The sequence below is a fragment of the Anarrhichthys ocellatus genome, unplaced genomic scaffold, assembly GCF_004355925.1.
Source record: "Anarrhichthys ocellatus isolate YVR2014 unplaced genomic scaffold, GSC_Weel_1.0 scaffold13, whole genome shotgun sequence".
Lineage (NCBI taxonomy): Eukaryota > Metazoa > Chordata > Actinopteri > Perciformes > Anarhichadidae > Anarrhichthys > Anarrhichthys ocellatus.
The window spans coordinates 7,470,147-7,490,985 of NW_022280043.1; the positions used below are offsets into that span (position 1 = coordinate 7,470,147).

General features: G+C 40.1%; 1 protein-coding gene across 4 annotated transcripts; it reads right to left on the reverse strand.

The window, feature by feature from the left end:
- Positions 1 to 41: 41 nt before the first annotated feature.
- inpp5b (inositol polyphosphate-5-phosphatase B) lies at positions 42 to 15,597 on the reverse strand. 4 transcript variants are annotated; one of them, XM_031853107.1, is made up of 22 exons: positions 14,472 to 15,597; positions 14,066 to 14,163; positions 13,850 to 13,879; positions 13,630 to 13,740; positions 12,193 to 12,336; positions 8,957 to 9,050; positions 8,180 to 8,335; positions 6,774 to 6,875; positions 6,412 to 6,526; positions 5,571 to 5,687; positions 4,988 to 5,175; positions 4,758 to 4,869; positions 4,540 to 4,649; positions 3,967 to 4,102; positions 3,690 to 3,800; positions 3,418 to 3,583; positions 2,872 to 3,107; positions 2,455 to 2,562; positions 1,948 to 2,032; positions 1,143 to 1,270; positions 935 to 1,046; positions 42 to 480 (listed from the first exon to the last, which is right to left on the reverse strand). In XM_031853107.1, exons 2-22 carry the CDS (start codon positions 14,136 to 14,138, stop codon positions 371 to 373), a joined length of 2,544 nt encoding a protein of 847 aa, XP_031708967.1. In that variant the 5' UTR covers positions 14,139 to 14,163; positions 14,472 to 15,597; the 3' UTR covers positions 42 to 370. The 4 variants fall into 4 exon arrangements, with proteins under 4 accessions (XP_031708967.1, XP_031708968.1, XP_031708969.1 ...); XM_031853108.1 differs by lacking the exon at positions 14,472 to 15,597 and having other exon boundaries at positions 14,066 to 14,413; XM_031853109.1 differs by lacking the exons at positions 13,630 to 13,740; positions 13,850 to 13,879; positions 14,066 to 14,163; positions 14,472 to 15,597 and adding an exon at positions 12,717 to 13,599.
- Between the last annotated feature and the right edge of the window lie 5,242 nt (positions 15,598 to 20,839).

Consider the following 20,839-nt stretch of genomic DNA (forward strand, 5'->3'; position numbering starts at 1 on the left):
TTTCTTTGATTGTAAAAAAAATCACCAGTGACACATACACATTATCTCCAACCATTTTATGTATAAAAACAATTTGCTGTTGAGATCAGAAACATTAAAATACAAATTATTTGTTTAAATAAAATATACATACATTTCAAATTGTTACGTCTCTACAGATGCTCAATGATATACAATAAAGTCTGTGCATTCACACATCACAAAGCTTGCTGTGTGTGAAACAATTAACATCAGATAAGAACCGTCACTGTAATTATACTACATATCTATACAAAGAGCCATCTAAGAAATCATTCAGGTTTATTTCAAATACTGGACTGTACAGTTTTTAGTGTTCAGCTTCAGCATACAGGACAGGAGGGTCCTCCATCTAGGAGGAGCCTTGGGCCAGGAAGTGCTGAAAGAACTCCTGAGTCTTCCTCTTTTCTGCAAGATCCTGCTTGGTGGGTGACTTCAGGAGCAAGGAGGCAAAAATGGTGGCTATGCAGAAAGAAATCAAGTTATTCAAATAGCATAATACAATGTTTCATTTTCTTTAATGTTATACCTTTATTTGCAGGGTTATCTTTTTGTTGTGATAGAGAAGATGAGAAGAAATTCAATGTCATAAATGATCATGTATATCATTTTTATAATTATCTGTAGAGTAGATGTTGCTACAATTCCTCCTGTTGCTATAATTGAATTCATATTCAACCACTACGTATACGGAGTATGTTAAGTGAGCATCCATTCTCCAGTATTGAAAAGAAAATGTCCTTGTGTCATAAACAGAACAGAGTATTAAACAGGTTATTTATTCATTTTCACTTCCTGTGGCTTTATTTGTTAGTTTCCCTTCACTTTCTCAACATGTGGATGAAAACACAAAGCAGCAGTTAATAATAACACATTCCCAAATGAAAGAGACATGCAACCTGCTTCCGCTTCTTACCCAAGATGTTGACATCTAGTCGATTGCTAGCAGAATTCTTCAACAGCTCACGGAGAAAGGCAGCTAAATAGTTGAACACATTTTTATGGCACTGAGGTAGCATGGAAATAACCTGAAAACAAAAGAAATGAACATTATTGTAAAAAGCTAGAGATGATTTAACACATCTTGGAATAGATCGATAGTGATCAGCGGCTGTATCACTCACTTTCTCACACTGACTGGCATTGGAGCAGCTTTCTAGGCACTGCTGGTAAGAGTAGTAGGGAACCACAGGCTCTGGGAGGGCATCGAGGAAGAGAAGCAAGGCCTCTGCCGCTGAGTGGTTGCTGCCCGCTGCAGGTCAATACCGAGTCAAGGACGTAATTCTTGAGAAGAATCTGCATGTCTTGAAATGTAATTAGTGCAAAAATAAAACTATAATATACTGTTACATCCCAGGAGTCATTCAAAAGGGGTAGGTTAAAGCTACTATGAGGTTCTTGTGTTGATGTTGGGGGTCCCTGTGGACAAAAGCGGTAGCGTTACCGAGTCTGCTTAGAAAACCTCTCATTTTACTGCAGCAAGATGTTCTGACAGTCTTCCCAGCTCACTCATTGGGTCTGGTTCTCCCGTGCTTTCCCTCTAAAGGGCCCAGGAACATGGCACTGGGCCTCCAGCAGTGTGGTGTCTGTGTTGGCTTCCTCCTAGCCAGAGGAGCCGCTGCTGCGGCATGGATACACTACAATCTGAAACACGTCTCTTGTTCTTGCCCGATGGTTTTGATCGTCTCGTACTTATGTAGGTCGTATACAGGCGTCAGTATGAAATTCAGATAGTTTCATAACAAGTTTAAAGTTCCTCATAATACCTTTAACCAACAGAAATACAGAGTAGTTATAAATAAAAAAAGGTGCTGTTGTCAAAACAACTAATATGTATGACTACACTGTGTAACTTCTTCAAATATTTCATAAAGATAAAAAAAAACAAATTCCAACGATGGCTATGATGGCAATAGTGTTGAAGGATACGGAGAGAATCTGGAATGCCAGTGTCAAGGCAATCCCTTATTTCTGCAAATTCACTTCGGAGCCCAGGTTGCTGAAATAGGTCTTCCTGCAAATAAGAGGACGGTAAATATCAAATCTGTTTTCCTTAAAATGCACACAGTCATTAAGTCAAGGAGGTAAATTACTAACAGCTTCACTTGGGCTTAAAATGCTCTTGATTTGAGCCGCAGTAGAGCTGCAACAGACTTAATTCAAATAAGCATGTTTATGTTATGTCTAATTTATGTTTAAATTAGAAAAGATTTTAAGATGAATTCCCATTTTGCTTACTACTTGGCGCATGCAGCGACTTTCATGCATTTGTCCTTACACGCAAGACAAAAAAAGTTTGACAGGAGGCCAACCGTTAAATAATTCCCTTCACGAATATGAGAATATCAGAAAATTGCCACAAAAATACAAAATCACACTAACGTGTTCTTTGATTTTATTACAGCACCAAAATAGAAGCTTCAGCAATTTTCTCACCTGATTGAGTGCATTGCGGAACAAGTGATCCACCATCATCCAGAGTTCTTTGGGAATGTCGAGAGGCTTTTCAGTGTTTCCTTCATTATCACCTCCGACCATCTCCGCCTGATGTTGAGAACAAACAAAAACACGCAGTTCAGTCACAATGGATTCAACTTAAAACATGAAACACTATAAAACTACAATTACCGCCTCGGGGATGTATGCCTCTGCCAACCAGTCAAGTTGCAGTTTACATCCAAAATGTTGCGTGAAATGTCATAATTTCCACATCAACTTTTGAATTATAGCCAAAAAACGTGTTTTGTGAGGAAACAATGACCGTTGACCACCACAATGTAATCATTTTATTCTTGAGTCCAGGTGGACATTTGTGCCAAATGTGAAGAAATCTCTGCCCGTGGGACCACTAACCATGTCCCGGAGGGTCTCTTGCGGCATGTCCTGGATGGGCTCCCTTAGTTGGCACAATGAATGGATGGAGGAGCCGTAGCAGCTGGGCAGGTAGTTCCCTGTCACAGAGATGAAGTAGTCTTTGCCACGCTCCAGGTGGAGCACAAGGATGTCTTCTATCTGCTCCTTTCCAGAGTTAAGTTCAGGCGCTGTTGAGCGGTTTACAAAAACCTCAAGCTCAATGTCCACAGAGCCACCTAGAAGTTGAGAGAGATGCACGTTTAGTAAGTAAGGGTGTGGCTGAACTGTCGTGATTCAGGAACTCATGCCTGCTGCAACAGTGAGTTGCCATGTTGTGCTTCGGTCACGACAAGCAGTCACCGAAGTAATACTGATCGAGGGTTTCTGAACCATCAACACATCTCTAATTACTTATCTTGCAAGACAAAAAAAACCATTGTAAGTGTACATAACAATTTCTAAAACTTAAAAAGGCAGGACAATGATGCTTTATCAAAATTAAATATGTGAACCCAGGGTGAAAAGCTTATTTTACGCGCTACTCACCCTGAGCAATAAAGCCTTTGGGAGGGTCGGCTGTGAGCCAGGGCTTGCAGTACGTGGACTCATTCGGCTTCTGGATAAACTCAAACTGACAAGGGACCTGCCCATCATTGAGGAGGCTCAGCGTCTCTGCCCGGCGCTGCATGTATTTCACGTCCTTAAAGTGGAACTGAAAGAAGAGGGAGCGGTTCATGAGGCAAATTAGAAAAAAATTCTACTCCATTTCATGTAAATGTATCCTTAAATTGCTCACTGAATGTGATGGGAAACTTTACCTCTCGCTTGGACAGAGTCACAGATGGAATACACTCATTCTCCATTTTGTCTATATTGCGTACGATCTCTTCAAAGGTCTTCTTATAGACCTCAGCATTTACTTTCTTGATCTGTAGGAACAGAGAAGAAGAAACATGTTAGAGGCAAAGTAACAATGCAGCATAGACATAAAAAAATACACTGGCAATAGAATGTTTTCTATTGCCAGTGTATTTTTTGAGCCTGTTGACGTGAATCGAGCAGATAAGAGTTATATCCTAATGCAGAATCATTTACCCCGATGACAAGCAGGGAACTGACTGGTTTGTGGTCACTGGTCTTCAGAGTCATGTGACTCTGATAATGCTGTTGCATGATGTTCTTCCCTGTCCACAGGATACGGTCACACCACGCAGGCACGCGGCATTTTTCACTGAATGCACAAGAAAGCCCAGATATTAAAACTCAAGTAATTGTATTACAGTTACAGAAATATGGGTGGTTTGAGTGCAAATTTGTTGTGTTTTTCCGATTCATTAGCAAGAAGCCCCTTCACATGTTTAAAAAAAAAAAAAAAAAAAAAAAGGGGGAAACATGAAAGACAAGCTGTTCTAACAAAAAGAGAAAATACCAGCTGCTGAAGTGTTGCATTTAAGTGCGATATGCCCCACACTATTTGCATTACATTACATTGGTTTTGACATAAATAAAGACAAAGCCACACTATAAATGGAGAGATAAAGCTTCACAGGAGAAGTTTCATTGTTGCAGTACTTGACATTTCAACTATCCTTACTCTAACTGTGAACATGATCTTACTATAAATGCTGCATTCTGCTGTTTCGCAGTCGGGCCTTCGTATGAGATTACCTTGTATCCCACTTGTCAGAGCCGGTGTCATATTTATAGGTAGGCTGGAAATCAATCTCTCCCTCCACAAAGCCAACGAACACCGCCTTCTCATCGATCTGCCTCTTGAGCTGAGGACCATTTGCAGCTGGTAAGTATCACGACTCATAAACACGAGTGATGAGTAAAGACTTTCTTTTTTAAAATAGCAGAAAGAAGAGTACCACATTGATAATCACCTGATCATAATTGTGCAGGGTCTCAAAGTCCTTTTTGCTTATTAGCTCCTTCACGTTTGAGACGTCAAGCTCAGTGATCCTGTAGTTGAGGTCTCCGATCCATAAAACCACACTGGTGAGAAAGAAACATGGAGAGACAATATCGTCTCAGTTGGATATTGGATAAGAATTTTCATCTATACAGAAACCACTTAATACATAGGATGTAACTCTGTAATTTCATTTCATACTCATGCTTCATGATAGTAAGTGGAGGCTGGGTAGGGTCCAGCTGGCGAAAGTGGAGACGACTGCATATGTCCTTGTAGTCTTGATTACGTCTCTCGTACTCTTCAATGTGGGCAGCGAGGTGAGAGTTGACCACGCAGATATCAGAGTTGTGGAAGCGGAACCGGACCGCCACGGCTCCCTTATTTCCCTTTGAATCAACGAGAAACTCAGATAACATAGAAGGCAACGCAACTTAAAACTCCTGCAAAAGGATTCAGAGAAAATGCAATGTTTTAGACATTATGCAGTGATATACAGTATATATATCCACCTTTGCTTGCAGAATTTAGAGTCATCAATTAACCTAAGCTGCAGGTCTTTGGACTGTGGGAGGAAGCCGGAGAACACGGAGAGGACCCACGCTGACACGGGGAGAACAAGCAAACTCCACACAGAAGGCCCATTTAGCCCGGGAATCGAACCCGGGCCCCTCTTGCTGTGAGGCGTCAGTGCAGGTGTAGCTTCTTGTAATATACACAACACCAGCGTATTTACATGAGGATCAGTGCATGAAAGATTAAGACTTGTAAATTCCGTCCTTACCATCCGTCCCATGATGCCAGTGCCCACAGTCTCAGCCTCCACATCAGAGATGAACTTCGCATACTTCTTCTTCACATAGAAGATCAGCATGATGCCCACCAGTCGCACCAACTTCACCTGTAGCGGAACATGAGTAGATATACAAACGTCAACGATTAACCAAGTAATGTAACCTGCATATTGGCTGGATATTCTTTTATTTAAATGGCAGACAGTGGAGTTCACTTTACCCTGCAGCCACATGAAACGTGCTTTCATACAGTTTTTTGCGGTTTACATCAGCTTCTTAACTGTTTTTCACCCGCAACTACTGTGAACAATGACAATATTTACAGTTGAAGATATTTACTGTCATCTCCTGCCTTATCTCAAGGAAAACAGAAGTGAAAAGCACATCCCAGAATACAAAACTGTTGTGCATGTAAAAACAGTTTGATAAGCCTCCCTGTCAAACTTCCCCAATCAACATTCAGATGTGAAGGGGAAAAGATGTATTTTCCAGCTTCTTGAGCTACACAGTGTCAGTTACAGATCAGCCAAGTGTGCTTCAGTTGACAGTGGATGAAGAAATGACATGTCATTATACTGCCGATGTGACACACAGACAGACTGTTCCTTGGGAATAGCCAGTGTAATAATCCACATAATGTGATGTAGACAGTTAATACTGTGTCTACTGTAACACATCAAACACAATCAAAGAGCATTATGGTAGCAGCATCCATGTTAAAAAAGAGCGAAACAAGCTCTACAGATAACATATCTGTTCACAGGCCCAGTCCACATACCAACCCGCTGTTAATAACTTTATTAATACAGGAAAAAAAAAAGAGCTCCTTACTAAGGCATACTTGGCATCTGGGTGCAAGGCCTCCGAGACGGCCTTCGTCCACTCCAGCTCCTTGGGGGTGTCATTGAAGAAGAAAGCCTCTTTGCTGAGGTCAAGCTCCTGAAAACTATCAGGAAAGGCAAACGGTAAAATGTTGATTTTTTTCTAGCTTTACTCAGTACTTTCAAAACTTTGCAAACATAGGCAGGATCACACATGGCGCTGAATCTGAGGAGAGGTCCTGCTCTCCTACTTAAAACAGGATCAATGGCTGCATACGTCTCTCAGAGGTTCCACCAGGAAATATCTGTCTGTGTAGCGGGATTAAGCGGAGGACTGGGAGGCTATTCTCCAGCAGGGTGAACGGTACTCACCCCACGCAGTACATGTCAGGAGGGGTCGCAGTGCAGCTCAGCCAAGGATGGAGGCTTTCCTTCGGCGTCTGTCCGTTCACATTGTATGTGCCGAGAAAGAAGCTGTAGGTATTGGAGAATAATATCATCTTTTGACCTCTGAGCAGCAACTTCAGTGGCTTGCTGAAGGTAACCTAAATTGTGAGAATTGGTAAAAGGACCCAACAGCAGCACAGAGCTCTGAATTTTGTGCTGACTGCCCCAATGTCCACACACTCAGCTAACTAGAACCATGCCGGAGCTGACTTTATCCAGACTGCTGCTTTCCTTAGCTTCTTTCTTCTAATTTGCTTAATCAGCATAGATTTTCAGTACATTCTCAGTATGTACTGTAATATGAGATGAAAGCAGGCAACGCACATACATGTAACCTTTTCTATATATGGCAACTATTGAAGTGTATTTATTTCTATTCAGAGTCCTGGGCAGCGAAAAGGTAGGCTAACACCTCGGAGAGGTTGCGAGTCGGTCACATAGCAAACACAAACACATTCAGACCGACACCTACAGACAGGTTAGAGTTCCAAGGAACCTGAGCTTCATGCCTGGTGCATGAGAGGAAATAAAAGCATCTTTCATTATATCTATACTCCTGTTTATTCTCTGCTATATTCTTCATGAAGGTTTAAACATTAAGGCACAGCTCTACCAGCAGGAGGCAGTGTCGGCATCATAGCAGAACCACGACGCAGACTTCAGCAAATGCTTATTTTGAATCTGATAAAAACAACCTGAGCTTCAGCAGTTAATGCCCTACATTGGTGCATGGTTTTTTGACAGTGTCTGAGACAGTGGAGCTGAATTTAGCAAAGACCCAAATACAAAGCCACAGATGCCGACTTCCTTTCACAACACACCCCTTTAAGATCCACACTGTGCTCACAGTCACACTGGGCTCCCTCTGTTCCTGCATGAACCGAGAGACTCTTAAATTGTCAACAAAGTTGAGCTCAACACAACTGTAAAGAAGCCCCGACCTAAACATCAGCACATTATTGATATCATTTTAAAACTAAATAAATATGTTGATATAACTTTACTGATTTGTTATTTGTGATTAAGATATGAAATCGTGCACCGGCAAATTAACAGGAATTAAAATTCAAGTGTAAACCTTTGTAATGAAGCAACTAATTGGTCAAAACTTCAAGAGGAATTCCTGTATATAATGTATATAGTATAGAATGGAATTGAATAGATCAGCCCCATTGTCACCGACACCCGAGCCAGCTATTTTAGTCAGTATGGCCCGAAATCAGTATCCGTACACCCCTAACGATCACCTAGTTCTACGTCCAAGTCGCTGCACCAATCTGCCAAACACATGTACATTTTTAAAACAGATTTATAACAAGCAAGTCAAATACCTGAAGTCCTCCGTGTACGTGTAAAGGTTCTCATTCTTCAGCAGCTCACACTTGATGAGGTTGTCTCGCAGGCCGAACTGAGGCATGGCCAGTATCTGAGCTTTGTTGGAGGTGGTGTGGCTGGACGAGCGCACCAGGTCATCCCGGTCCTCGCGACTGGAGACCCGGAGAGAAGAAATAACAGTGAGGCGTTGAGAGGAGGGCCAGTCCAAGATAGAAAGAGAGTCATTTTGTCAAACTGGTGTGATTTCAGAGGGAACAAATGATCATAAACTATGCATTTGGCTGTTTGTATGGACAGCTGCCAGGTCTCATTCAGGATAATCCAGCTTAACTGCAACAAGCGATACCTCTGCTAAAAGCCTGGAATAAAAGTATGGATCAGTAGAGACGTTACACTCTGCTCCAGACTAACAGCCTCATGTATAGTAGATCACCACAGTGATAACAGGAAACCAGACTATGCGGTGAAGCTCTATTTCCGTGTTGTTTACTGAGCGTTATCTTCAAAATAGCTGCTTTACTTTACTTGAGTAAGGATAAAAATGTATCCTGTGAAGTACCTCTAGTAGTGCTACGAATTAATTTTTGTGAGTGCCATCCCATTTTGATTGTTCTCATGTAGCAACACAAGCGTGCAAGTGATGCGATACACATTCCTGTCAATGGTTTCACACTATTCCACTGATCTACAGCCGGCGGTAATGCACCAAGAAAAGGCAGGAAAGAAGACTGCTTGCAAGTACACATGGATACAAACATTAAAAAAGGCCGTACCTTTCTGGGACGGCATAGGCTTGTTTGGAATTCTGCGTGCCGCTGTTAGCACCTTTCTCCTTTTCGGAACTTCCCTTTTTTTCCGACGATTTCTCTGTTGGGGAAGAGCAGGAGAGAAAAGGGAGATTCATTTTTATTTTTTTTTTAACTTGTTCACAATGTTAAACACAGAGCATAAAGGTTGACGACAGCATTACAGCAGAATTCTACATGAGGTCCATTAGCACTGCCTGCTTTGAATCACAAACTAATATATTGTTTGCAGGTTGTCAGTTAAGACTGTGTGTCAGCTTCTGGGAGACCTTTCTACCAACATTATCTTAAACTCTGCCGCAGGTATCGACAGCCTGGGACGACTCACTCTAAAAAGAAAGAACCCAACCCTTGGCAAACCCATATTTCAACTCTTTAACAAACTAATATGGAGAATACATAATCATCACTAAGAATAAAAAACAAACAGTACCACACATCAGTCATAAAAGTGCCGTGTCACAGCTCGGTTGTTGTGGTCAATGGACTGAGGCTGCCTTTTGCAGTGTGTTACAGTTATTGCATCCTAAGTAGCTGGAGCTAATGGGCGCTTGTGAAGTATGAGACAGCATGGCCCCTGTCTCCTGCAGCTTGGCAGGGAACACAGCTGGCTGCTCTGAAAGGGAAAGCCAAGTTCTTTCAATGGGCAATTAAACTCTACAAAGTTGAAGCAGACTACATTCAGGGTGCACCTGACCAACAGTACTCAGGACCCAAAAGATGAGATACATATATGCTTCCATGTTTGTAATCGTATTATTAACATGATCTTTACTTGGCAAACTGAAACCTACGATGCAGCGTTCAACGCAAGAACCCCACGGCTCAAATACACTGACATTAACTGACTGGACACGGATATATCAACAATGCACCGACTAATAAACAATACTGCTTGAGACTGTTCACTGCTGTTTGCCGAAGACAGCTATGACACAATGCATAGGACTTCTATGGTTTATCATTAGTAAGTTACTTAAACCTAACCATTACTGCAACCAGCACCTGAACCAATGAGGCTTTAGTGTGTGAGCTTCGTTGCTATTTCATGGCATATCCTACATTCCTGTTCATGCTTTTAGTATTTTCAACCAGCTAATGAGCTTAAACGTTTAACCTCCAAGGAGTAAGATGCAGGAAGTGTGACTGACTGCAGTTTCACACGCCTATCTGTGGTCGATCACAAGTCAGCATAAATGTAAAATTATATCAGGGTTCAGGATCTTCAGTATTAAAAGAGATTTTAACTACATCTGCACAAAGTTCAACATTGCACAACTCCCCCCCCCCATGATAAAACGATTGGTATTACACTGCAGGAGAACACATTCTGTGATTTACTTCTCTTGTCAACCGTTGTAAATAAAACAAACAACAAAAAGCAGACAGCAAGTAAGCCACCTTTATCTCATTGAGAGGCCAGAAGAAAGTTTACAGACCACTGATTTAAGCTAACAGGCTAACAAGTTAGCTTAGAGGATGAGCCTCGAGTGGAAGTCTCTTAACTGAAAACAGGCAGAAAATAGAGTAGCACACTGAGAAGCGAGACACAACCAGTGTCCTAATGGATGACACAATTCTCCAAAACACGTTATTGCACCACCAACCACAGCAGGTGTGTAATTTTCTGTCACACAGCAACACCATGAACAGGACTAGTTAATAACAGCCGTAAACTAGTGTATTAAGCTAACCGTCTATGTGGGCTAACATCCCCGATAGCTTCACATTGAAGCAGGAACATATCACATCAACAATATATTTAGGATTTAAAAAACAAACTATTATCGCGCCTGACGAATACCGTCTCCTTTAGCTAAAGTTAGCTTCTTTGAAATAAGGACAAACGTCAATACACGCTACCATTAAGTTAGCTAGAAAGCTAGCTAATTAGCGTAGACTGCATGCTACAGATTTGTGCGATGGCATTTCTTTTCACCACCCATTCAAAAAATAAACGAATGTAGGAATATTTTTCATACCAGAGTCTCTCATCACCCTAGACATCTCCCACGCATTCTGTGCAGAGGAGCAATGTCCAGTGTGCATCAGACCTACCCATGCTAACATGGTAGTGGGAGGAGTTTGCCTTCCCTCGCTGCAGAGACGGGAGGCTGAACAAACAGATCGAGTATGTAGATGTAGATGATGCGACCGGAAAATGCTTCACCACAGTGGTATCACGAAAGGAAGTTAAGCTCGTGCATTTCAAGAAGATAAATACATTGAATAAATACTTGTATAGCTTATTTTAACACCCTGTAAGGACCAGATGATTGCAAAACGTGGCATGATTTGCATATGAACATTACATCTTTGTTTGTTCCTTTATATACTTTTTACACTATATATTTTGCATTAACATGCGTGTTATAAACAGCATGGCTCTAATCTAAAATGCAAAAACATGTGGAATGAAATCGGTGGGAAATTGGCCATCAACATGGAAGACAAATTAAACAAACTTTACATAGCCAACAATTATTTGTAAAGTATAGTATTTGTATTCTTTGTATAGACCATTTCAAAATGAATTGCATTGAACAGCCTGTGTCCCCGGCTTTACTTCATGTCAGCTTAGGTCAAGTTTACAAATGTAAAATGGTCTATATTGTGACTTTAGAGGTAGAAGGTACTTTACTTACAAAATTGCAAATTATTTCGGCAACCGAATGTTGTTTTGGGTCAAATCATAGCATGCTTTTGCTGTCTAAGTTCCAGTGTAGAACATACCACCCTTCAGTATCACATCAGCTTAGTTTAAGCCACATTTAAAAAACAAAAAACAAAAACTTTTAAAAACCTACCTGTATAGCCCGGTATTTTTATAACTTATTACGCTGATGATTTAATTTGTTTTAAGAATGTTGCTGTCGTCCATGCCGGCTCGCTGCCATTACGCTTAAATGAAATGACACATCAAGCCTATTTTGTGACTGGTTTCCTTCTCCACATGGCTCTCTGACAGTTATGAGTGCATTTGTTACAACTCATACACAGATTGGGCCAGTTGCACTTTAAGGAAATGATGCTTTCAAAACTACCTGGTTTCATCATGAAACCCTTTGATGTAGACTTTTATCTGCGTGAGCAAACACCAAAGAGATAAAGAATCAAATACTGATAAACCTATTCCAATTTACTGAAGTTTTATTGGACATGAACTGGCTGTGAAATTCTGCAAATAGAAATAAATTACAAACCTGTTTTCCGGTGCTGGTTGAGTTTAGTGAGTGTTGTCCCGAGGGGGGCAAGGGCCTGCTTGACAACTCCCTGGCCTCTGGTGGCTTTGTGGTACTTGCTGATCCATTCAAACTTGGGTGTCTGTGTGGTTGACTTGCAAACTTCTGAAGAAAGACCGACAGAGAGAGCATGAGAATAAGAATAAGTTAGGATAATCACAATACTTTGTGAGTGAAGAATACAACAAGAGGCGGCTCTGAACTTTGATCTGTTTTCAGGCAAAAGTGGTGAGGATAAACAGATACCAACAGTAATGGTACGATTCATGGTATAAACAAGAGTGCTTACTTATCTACCCCACTTGAGTTAAAGAAATAAAACAGCGGTATTTCTAAGCAACATCTTTCTATTTCTTGCTCTTCCATATAGGTCTTACTTCAAGTTTGTAAGACCAGCTCCACACTTTGTGCTCTACTGCTTTAAATGAGGCTTCAAGTTACAGGTGCTGCAGTGCATTAAAGACATCTCACTCTTATCTGCTTACCTTTACCACTTCCCACACTCTTCCTTTTAACAACAACAGGTGCAATGTCATTCAATCGTTCCATCACTGGTATCCCTCACCCGGTTAAAAGCCTTTGTGGCTCATCTTAGAGTACCACAAAAAAACAACATTCATCAGTCTTTGTCTGTGCTCACGTGGAGTTCGCGGGAAAAATAGTGAGCCAGTGTCAAAGGTGACACATCCCTAACAAAAGTAACCTTTCAATGGCCCATTCCATTCAGATGCACAGGAAGCAGAAAGTAAAAAGCAGTTCAAGAAACGCATTAAAGCGGAAGATGTATGTCCTTTTTGAAAACTGTTCTCATGACGCTCACACTTAGTGTGAAAAAGACAAAGAGAGTACACAATCCAAACTCCACCCCTTCTCTCTCTCTTTTCTCAGCCATGCATCATGTACACACCCAGTAACTGACAGATGAAGTGACTCCACCAGTTTGTAGTTCTAAAATAGTGTTAATTGTGAACCACAGCCACCAACTGTCTCAAAGAATGTGTTTGGGTACCGTTTTTTGAATTCATTTTCCTGTAAACTGTCAAATTTAAAAAATAAATTTAAGTTTTTAAGTTTGCCACATAATGTAACCTGAAGGCAACTGAAGACTGGCTGAGCAGGTTTCCTCCGAAACAGATGATTAGAGCAGCAGATTATTTAGACTTCTTCAGACATGGGCGCGCCCGCTTCCTGTTGCTCGGACAAGAAAAAATAAAAAAAGATATGAACTGCTAAACCCAAATGCATGAAAAGAAGTGATGGTCCAAGATACTGCATTGTTTTAATGGATAGTATTTTCCCCACACGTGGTTCCCTTGCCAATGTCATCTCAGTTAAACTCATTTTCAAATGGCATTTTTCTCTTGAGAAAATATCACACATCTCTGAAGGCTGACCTACCACTCCACGTCCTGTTGACCTCACTGAGGAAGAAACGCGAGTGGGAACCAAAAGGAAGTCTGAGCTCTAATTCCTCTTCCTGGTAACTGACTCTCACTTTAGTATCGGCACCTAGAATCAGATAAAGAACACAGGAAACACTGTCATGTTGAATTTCATGCAGTGGATCAGTTATGTAGCATTTCATGATAGAGCTGTAATGTTAATGAGTGCAACTCACCCACAACTGCAAGTTCATCTGGTGAGGAAACTTTAAAAAAAAAAAAAAAAAAGAGTACAGCATGACAAACGTGTAAGGGCCCTTTAGATAATTTACTACCATGACATTTTTTCACTAGAAACTATACTTATCTCGAGGAACACATTATTAACTGTCTCTCTCCTTTTTAATTGCCCGTCTGTTGGCAATGCAATACAACACATGAACGCAGCTCACCCTCCACCACAGCGAAGTCCAGGGAGATGGGTATGATGTCCTCCAGTGACACGTCATCAGCAGTAACAGCCATCCTTCGATGGGTATAAATAAAGATTCTACAAAATGTTAAAATTGGATTTAGTTAGCAGTCTGAAGGCACATGCATGGGGATGGCACAACAAAAGACACTTTTAAATATAATGCAAGCCGATACAGGCTTGCATCTCTGCAGGAAACACTACCATTTTCGTATGATATATAATTTTGGTTACTTTGTCAGACAGGTGAATGCAACTCTGTGGTCATTTCTTTAGGCCAGTTTGTGCCGTTGCACAATCCTGTCACTCCCTCTCTCTACATACAAGCATATTGTTCAATAATACAGCCATATTATAGCTCCATTGCACTACATTTTAAAACTCACGCATGCTCTTTTGTAGACTCCACCAATCCCAGCAGTCTGCTCTCTGTAAGGTCATCAAAGAAGACGTCACATTGGACAGCATGTTTACAGTTTAGTTAAGGATATAGTGGAAATATGTTCATGGGTTTTCCTTCAGTTGCACCTTATATTTCACATTTTACCATGACCTACTCTCATCTCAACTTATTTTTTATTTAAGTATATTTAATACAGCATAACAAGTGTTAGGTTGTCCCAGAGTATTTCCATTTTATACTAATTCCTCTACACAATATATATACAAGTTTTTTTTACATTTATCTGAAATATGTAGTTACCTTACAAATTAATAATTTACATATTAACTGCATCAGCAGAATATAAAATAGGATACGCTAAGCGGCTTAACAGAATGTAAAACAGTTAAGATAACCTCCACCATACACAACATTTAAATGCTGTTTAAAGCCTAGTGGTCATCAATAATAGTCAAATATTACATTGTACAAGTCTGCTGCATTAAAAGTACTTTTCATGTTGTTATTAAGTGAAGGCTCTATATCTCTTCCTTTATGACAAAGCAGCAGCTGGTGACACAAAGCTGCCACCTTGTGGATGAAACGTCTCACTACAAAAGTTGGCCCAAATCCTTGGGAAGTCACACCCGATTTGGCTACACACTCGTGCTGTAAACTACGCGCACTGTAAATACATCGCCTGGATTATATTCACAGCCCAAGTGAGCCTGTAGGCTACTATTTACTGATAGATGTCAACCGAGAGCCTTAATCTCACAAGCCCCTCTCCGAGCTCTGGTATTCTCCAACGGAGTTAGTCCAGTTTAGTTTGAGGCAGGTAATCCTTCCTTTGAAGTGCTGACAATCGATACACCAGCGCATTAACGTCTCAAAGGATACTATGATGCAGTTTTCTCCCCTCTCCAAAGTTTCCTGAATTGCGACGGATTGATCCATAGCGAGGACCTGTGTGACAAGTTCTCCTCTCCAACGCCTCCCACACTCGACAATACCCGGAGATTCGAGTTACTCCAGTTGTTCCTCTTTAAATACACAGATACTCTTCAGGGTCCTGGGGCAATCCGACATTATTCCCTTTCAGATACTTTCTTCTTCCTCCTGCGCTGCTGGCTCGGCCCAGTCTGCCACGCACTGATTCGGGATCGCGCCCGCGCTGACGTCACATCTGGGCTGTCATCAACTGGGTTTGGTTTTGGATTTAGGCCTCAAGCGTTCGACCCGAACAGGATTATGTCCCACAACAGAGCCCCGCGTCTACAAAGTTATGTCACAGCTTTCGAGGACGTTTGATGAGCCATCAGGTCAATTAAGTGTTTTTTTAAAACCAAACTGTGATTAATTTATCCAGTTTAAAATGCTTAGTAATACACCTTTTTTAAAACTAAAAATCCAGGAACTGATATTAGGGCATTTAAGCCTACACAGAATTGGCACAGACCCCATTGAAGTTGTCCATCCATACTTAAAATCAACAGCTACTCTGATATCCATAAAAATCTGATAATGACACATTGGCCGATACAAAAAACAAAGCACAAGAACTGTGACCGAGGTGGCTGAGTGGGACATTTCACAGCGTAAAAAATGAACTTGCAGTGCTCTGTGGTGGACAAACTGTAATGTGTTGATGCTGTTTCTAAACCACCTCAAACCTAGACTGGCATTTCCATATTAAGAGTTTCTTGTTACTCATGATATGATAAACTTGCAATTCAGTTTTCTGCAAAAAGTTGAACAGTCATGCAGGGAGAGACAAAATAATCCAATTTCTGCCATTCGTTTGGCTGAAAGCTTGTTATTACTGTAGACAAATTGTCTCATGAATGTGATTTGAAGTTTTCTCATGAATGAGATTTTGAAGGGCTTTAATTTTGAAATGCTACATCAGAATGTCCTGGTTCTCTTTGAGTGACACCTTGAGGTGGTCTGCTATTAATTAACCTGTTGTAAAATGATTTTGTAACTATGCACCATTTCCTCTAAAATCGAATCTGAAATTAGACAGATTGTCTCATGAATGTGATTTTGAAGTGAGCTCGTACTGTAAGACCAACATTTAAATTTGATTATGATATCTGTTCACATCAGCTCTCTGGTGATGGAAGAAGTATTCAGATCCCTCTACCCAAATAAAAGTACCAACATTCCAATGTATAAATACTCAGTTACATGTAAAGGCCCTGCATTCAATTCCTACATGAGTAAAATAGGTGTATCAGTAAAATGTGTCTTCGGTTGGACTTCTAACAACTCATAGACAAAGGTGCCCCACTGCTTTTTTATAAGGGCTCACAAGCCAAAACAAAACAATGCATTGTACCTGATAAGCTTAACTCATGTTGTTTTTGATGTAAAATCATATTCTTAAAAGGAATCAGTAACTTTAGCTAAATGTAATGAAGCAGAGAGTTGCCTCTGAAATGTGAAGTAGAGGTAAAAAAAAAAAAGGACATACTCAAGCAAAGTAACTCAAAATTGTACTTGATTACAGTTTTTAATCGACACCATTTTGGAAATTCACAGGACTTTACATTTCAGAAAAAGCCGTTTAGCCGCTATGAGCCCCGAGAAATGTCATCACCTTTCACCCAACTCTATGAAAAATATGTGACTTCATCAAATGAAGATTAATCTGACATAGTTCATTAGATTCATTTCATCACAAAGCTAGAATAAATTGTAATAATTCTTATTTCATTTAACATTTATGACCCATTATACCTTAAAATATACTTTGTAAACCAGACATCCAACTCACTATTCACAAAAATATTAGACAAAGAGGAGCCAAATGTACTAAATTGCACATTACATTATGATTACATTTACAGAAATGCTTAAGCAAACCTTCACAACACCCTGTAACAGCTCGATATTTGTGTTTCATAAAGTGCATATAGAGTCATGGCTGCGTCACTCTCACAATGGTTCGAAGAGATGATTATCTACGGAGAGGTTTTGGTAATAAAACATTTATAACCATGTCAACATACAATGTTGTGTTGAGGCTCACTCACCCAACCAAAAAAGAAATGTGCCGACAGTCAGTTTAAAGTGAGAAAACTAAAGTGAGGCTTTAAACAAAAAGAGATTTGGCTTCCTTTAAGAAGACAGCATCGGAATTCAATTACAGTTACAGGCTCAAGGTTATGGCTCAAACACACCGTAAGACTTTAGCTGTCTTCAATTATTTCTTAAAGCTTCACTGAGAAGGATGTTTATTTTAATATATAATTTTGTTAATTATAAAGGTGATTTTCACCTTAAATGTGAAGTGGTGTGAAGACTGAATTGCAGCTGGCATGTTTTCTTTCTTGATTCCTGAAGTTGATATCGTTTTTTATTTAGAAATACTGTTCAAAGACATTTTTGATGCTCTTGAACCAAAGATAAAATGTGATTGGGACATTTTAAGAAAACAAGTAATAAAGTCAACATTGTAGCCGAGGCGTTACATAATCCCATACATATATACATTACAATCACATGTAAATATCAGTGAGATAAATGGGTGTAATAGAGTTAACTTCTGCACCGCTAAGTTTATTTTTATTTACCTGGAGGGACTGAGAGTTACACAGAGCTCTGATTACCTAATGACCCACAGGGCAGCCGAGCAAGCTCCTATTCAGTCACTCACATCAGCAAAGTGATGGCGAGCAGGCAAAGTAAAGAAGCAATCAATTCTGTGTGATGATGAGGACCTCTTGTGGAGAAATTGGGGACATGCAGCGTACCATTCAACCAGAGGCAGGAGGTTGTTGTGGCATTGCAGCACTCGAGATGACATGGAGGTTCTGTGGAGGTCTTGCATGGGGTTTTGCTAGAACAGTTGGTGGTGCAACCTGCTGTCCACTTCAATTTGGATTCTACGGTCTCCTTTTTCAGCTGCAAAGGCAATAGTGAGTGAGAAAGAACAGTGGCAAACCTACAGTACAAGTGGTTGAAAGTCAAATGTTTGTTTTCTGTCTATTCATTGTTATATATATATTGTAACATATGTTTATTTATATCATAACATGTGTTATGCTGAGAAAAGTTGAAGTTGAAAGTGCTGATGCGGGGCTTTCACATGTTACATCATTATGTCTTTAGATGTAAAATTATTTTTGAAAGAAAATTTTAAAACAGTGAATAATAAATATATTCAGTGATTTAGAGGTATACATGGGCAATCAATGATGGTGTGCAAACAAATTTTTATACTATAAATTCACTTAATTAACTCAAACTGTTCTATAACAATAGCTCACCAAAGATGTATACATTTTTCTCATATTTAGGGTTCCTGGCAGCTATATACTTTGTTAAACTGACAAATTCTTAAGTACATTTTATGCTTTTGTGCTGAAAAAAACAGATGTATGTGGGGCAAGGACAATTTAAATGGTGCTAATCAAAGACATTTTTCTCAGTCGTTGATTAGCACCTTTTAAATTGAATGAATAGAAAGCCAGCAAACAATGAACCAAAATATTCCTGGATTTTTAAAAAGTGAGCAGTTCTCACCTGACAGTGTGGCTGTGAGGAGGAGCATATTTGGGCTGCTGCATTTACAAAATTGGTGTAGCACTTGGTACCTTCACAAGTACCTCTATGGCATTTGTTTCCCTGAAAAAAAACAGCAACACAGAAGAAAGGATGATACTAATCTGACTTCCAGTTTTTGGCAAATTGTTATATTGTTCTATGCAAATTTATTTACAATAACTATTGAATTATTGTCAGAAAGTTATCATAACCACTGGGAAATGTTTAAAGGTCAACGTTGTGTACAAATACTCTTTTTAGACAATGTCACTTGTCACAAAGATAATCTGTGACTGAAGAGACAGAATGAACTAAACTGAGTGATACACACAAAACTCTCTATAGCCTTCTGCTCACATCCATTCACATGCCAACACACTCACAAATGCAGCCTTTTGTCCTTACATTGTTTGTTGTTGTGGTGGGTGTTGTTGTCATGGCTGGTGTCATGGTTGGCATTACTAAAATCATAAAATAAAAAGAGTCAAATATTAAAGAAATTGCCAACTAACTACTAAAAGTGCACACATGCAAACATGCAGTTATGACATAAAATGTCATAATTTGTAAGGACAGTGTGAAGATGATAACATAAATAAAACAATTATGAGAGTCATAAAGAGTCTGTTTACCTGTGGGTTTCATCATCATGGATGCAAAACTGCTATTGAGGCAGCCAGTAAAATTGCAGCAGTTTATAGAGCAGTTGGTCTGAGAGGCGTTGGTGCAACTATCAGCACAGAAGCCGCTGCAGCTAACAGTGTAGCGCATGTCCATCTGTCTCATCAGCTGATGCATTGCAGAATGACACATTGGAAGATATATTTAAATTACTTGTCACTGACCATATAGCACAATACAATAATATACGGAATAATGTAGAGAGTAAAAGTGTAAAGTATACACACCCTTACTTTCAGTTACTTGGAGAAACTACTCCATATTTTGATTTGTCAATTGCTTCTATGGATTACTGATACAATACATCTTTTGTATATTTAGCTGCATGTGCATACATATGCTGTGATGCATTTTAGGACATATTATAATTTGTCATTCAAAATACATCAAATAGTTTCGTTGGATGGTTCAAGAGGTTGTGTCAGTGTCATTTGCCTCCCTACCTGACACTGGCAGACATCATCAGCACATAAAGTGGCATTCTGACTGGCGTATATTGTATAGCAGTCTGAATAGTTACAGGTGAATGAGGGGCAGTACATCTGTGTTTGAGAGAGAGGAAAGGCGCATGATCAAGATGAGAGGTTAAAGGGAAACACGTTATATTACAATACACGCCTCTCTGATAAGGTGGACTCACCATCATGGTTCCAGTCATACACGGCTTGTCTGGGGCAAAAAGATGGACGTTACAATTAAAGATAGGGAAAGAAATTAAAATAAAATAGTTTTTCATTTTTACATTTTAACATGGAAAATAAACCCTGGGAAGTTAACACCTTATTAAGCGGTGAAACAAAACATACCAGTGGAGTTTGATGACGGACTGGTGGACATCATTGAGGTCATGGAACCACTTGTGGGCATGGCGGAGCTGGACTGGGTCATGGCTGTAGAGGGGGCAGAGGTGGTTCCTGAATTATTACTGCTGACTGAATTAAAAATGAGGATAGAAGTTGTCGTGGTCGTGGTTGTAGGCGACTGGGTGGCAGTGGTGGATGCTGATCCCCCGGAGGTTGCTGTGGTTGTGAGAGACTGGGTGGAAGTAGTGGTTGCTATATCCCCAGAGGTGGTGTCGGTTGTTATACCTCCGGAGGTGGTCATGGGGGACTGGGTGGAAGTAGTGGTTGCTATACCTCC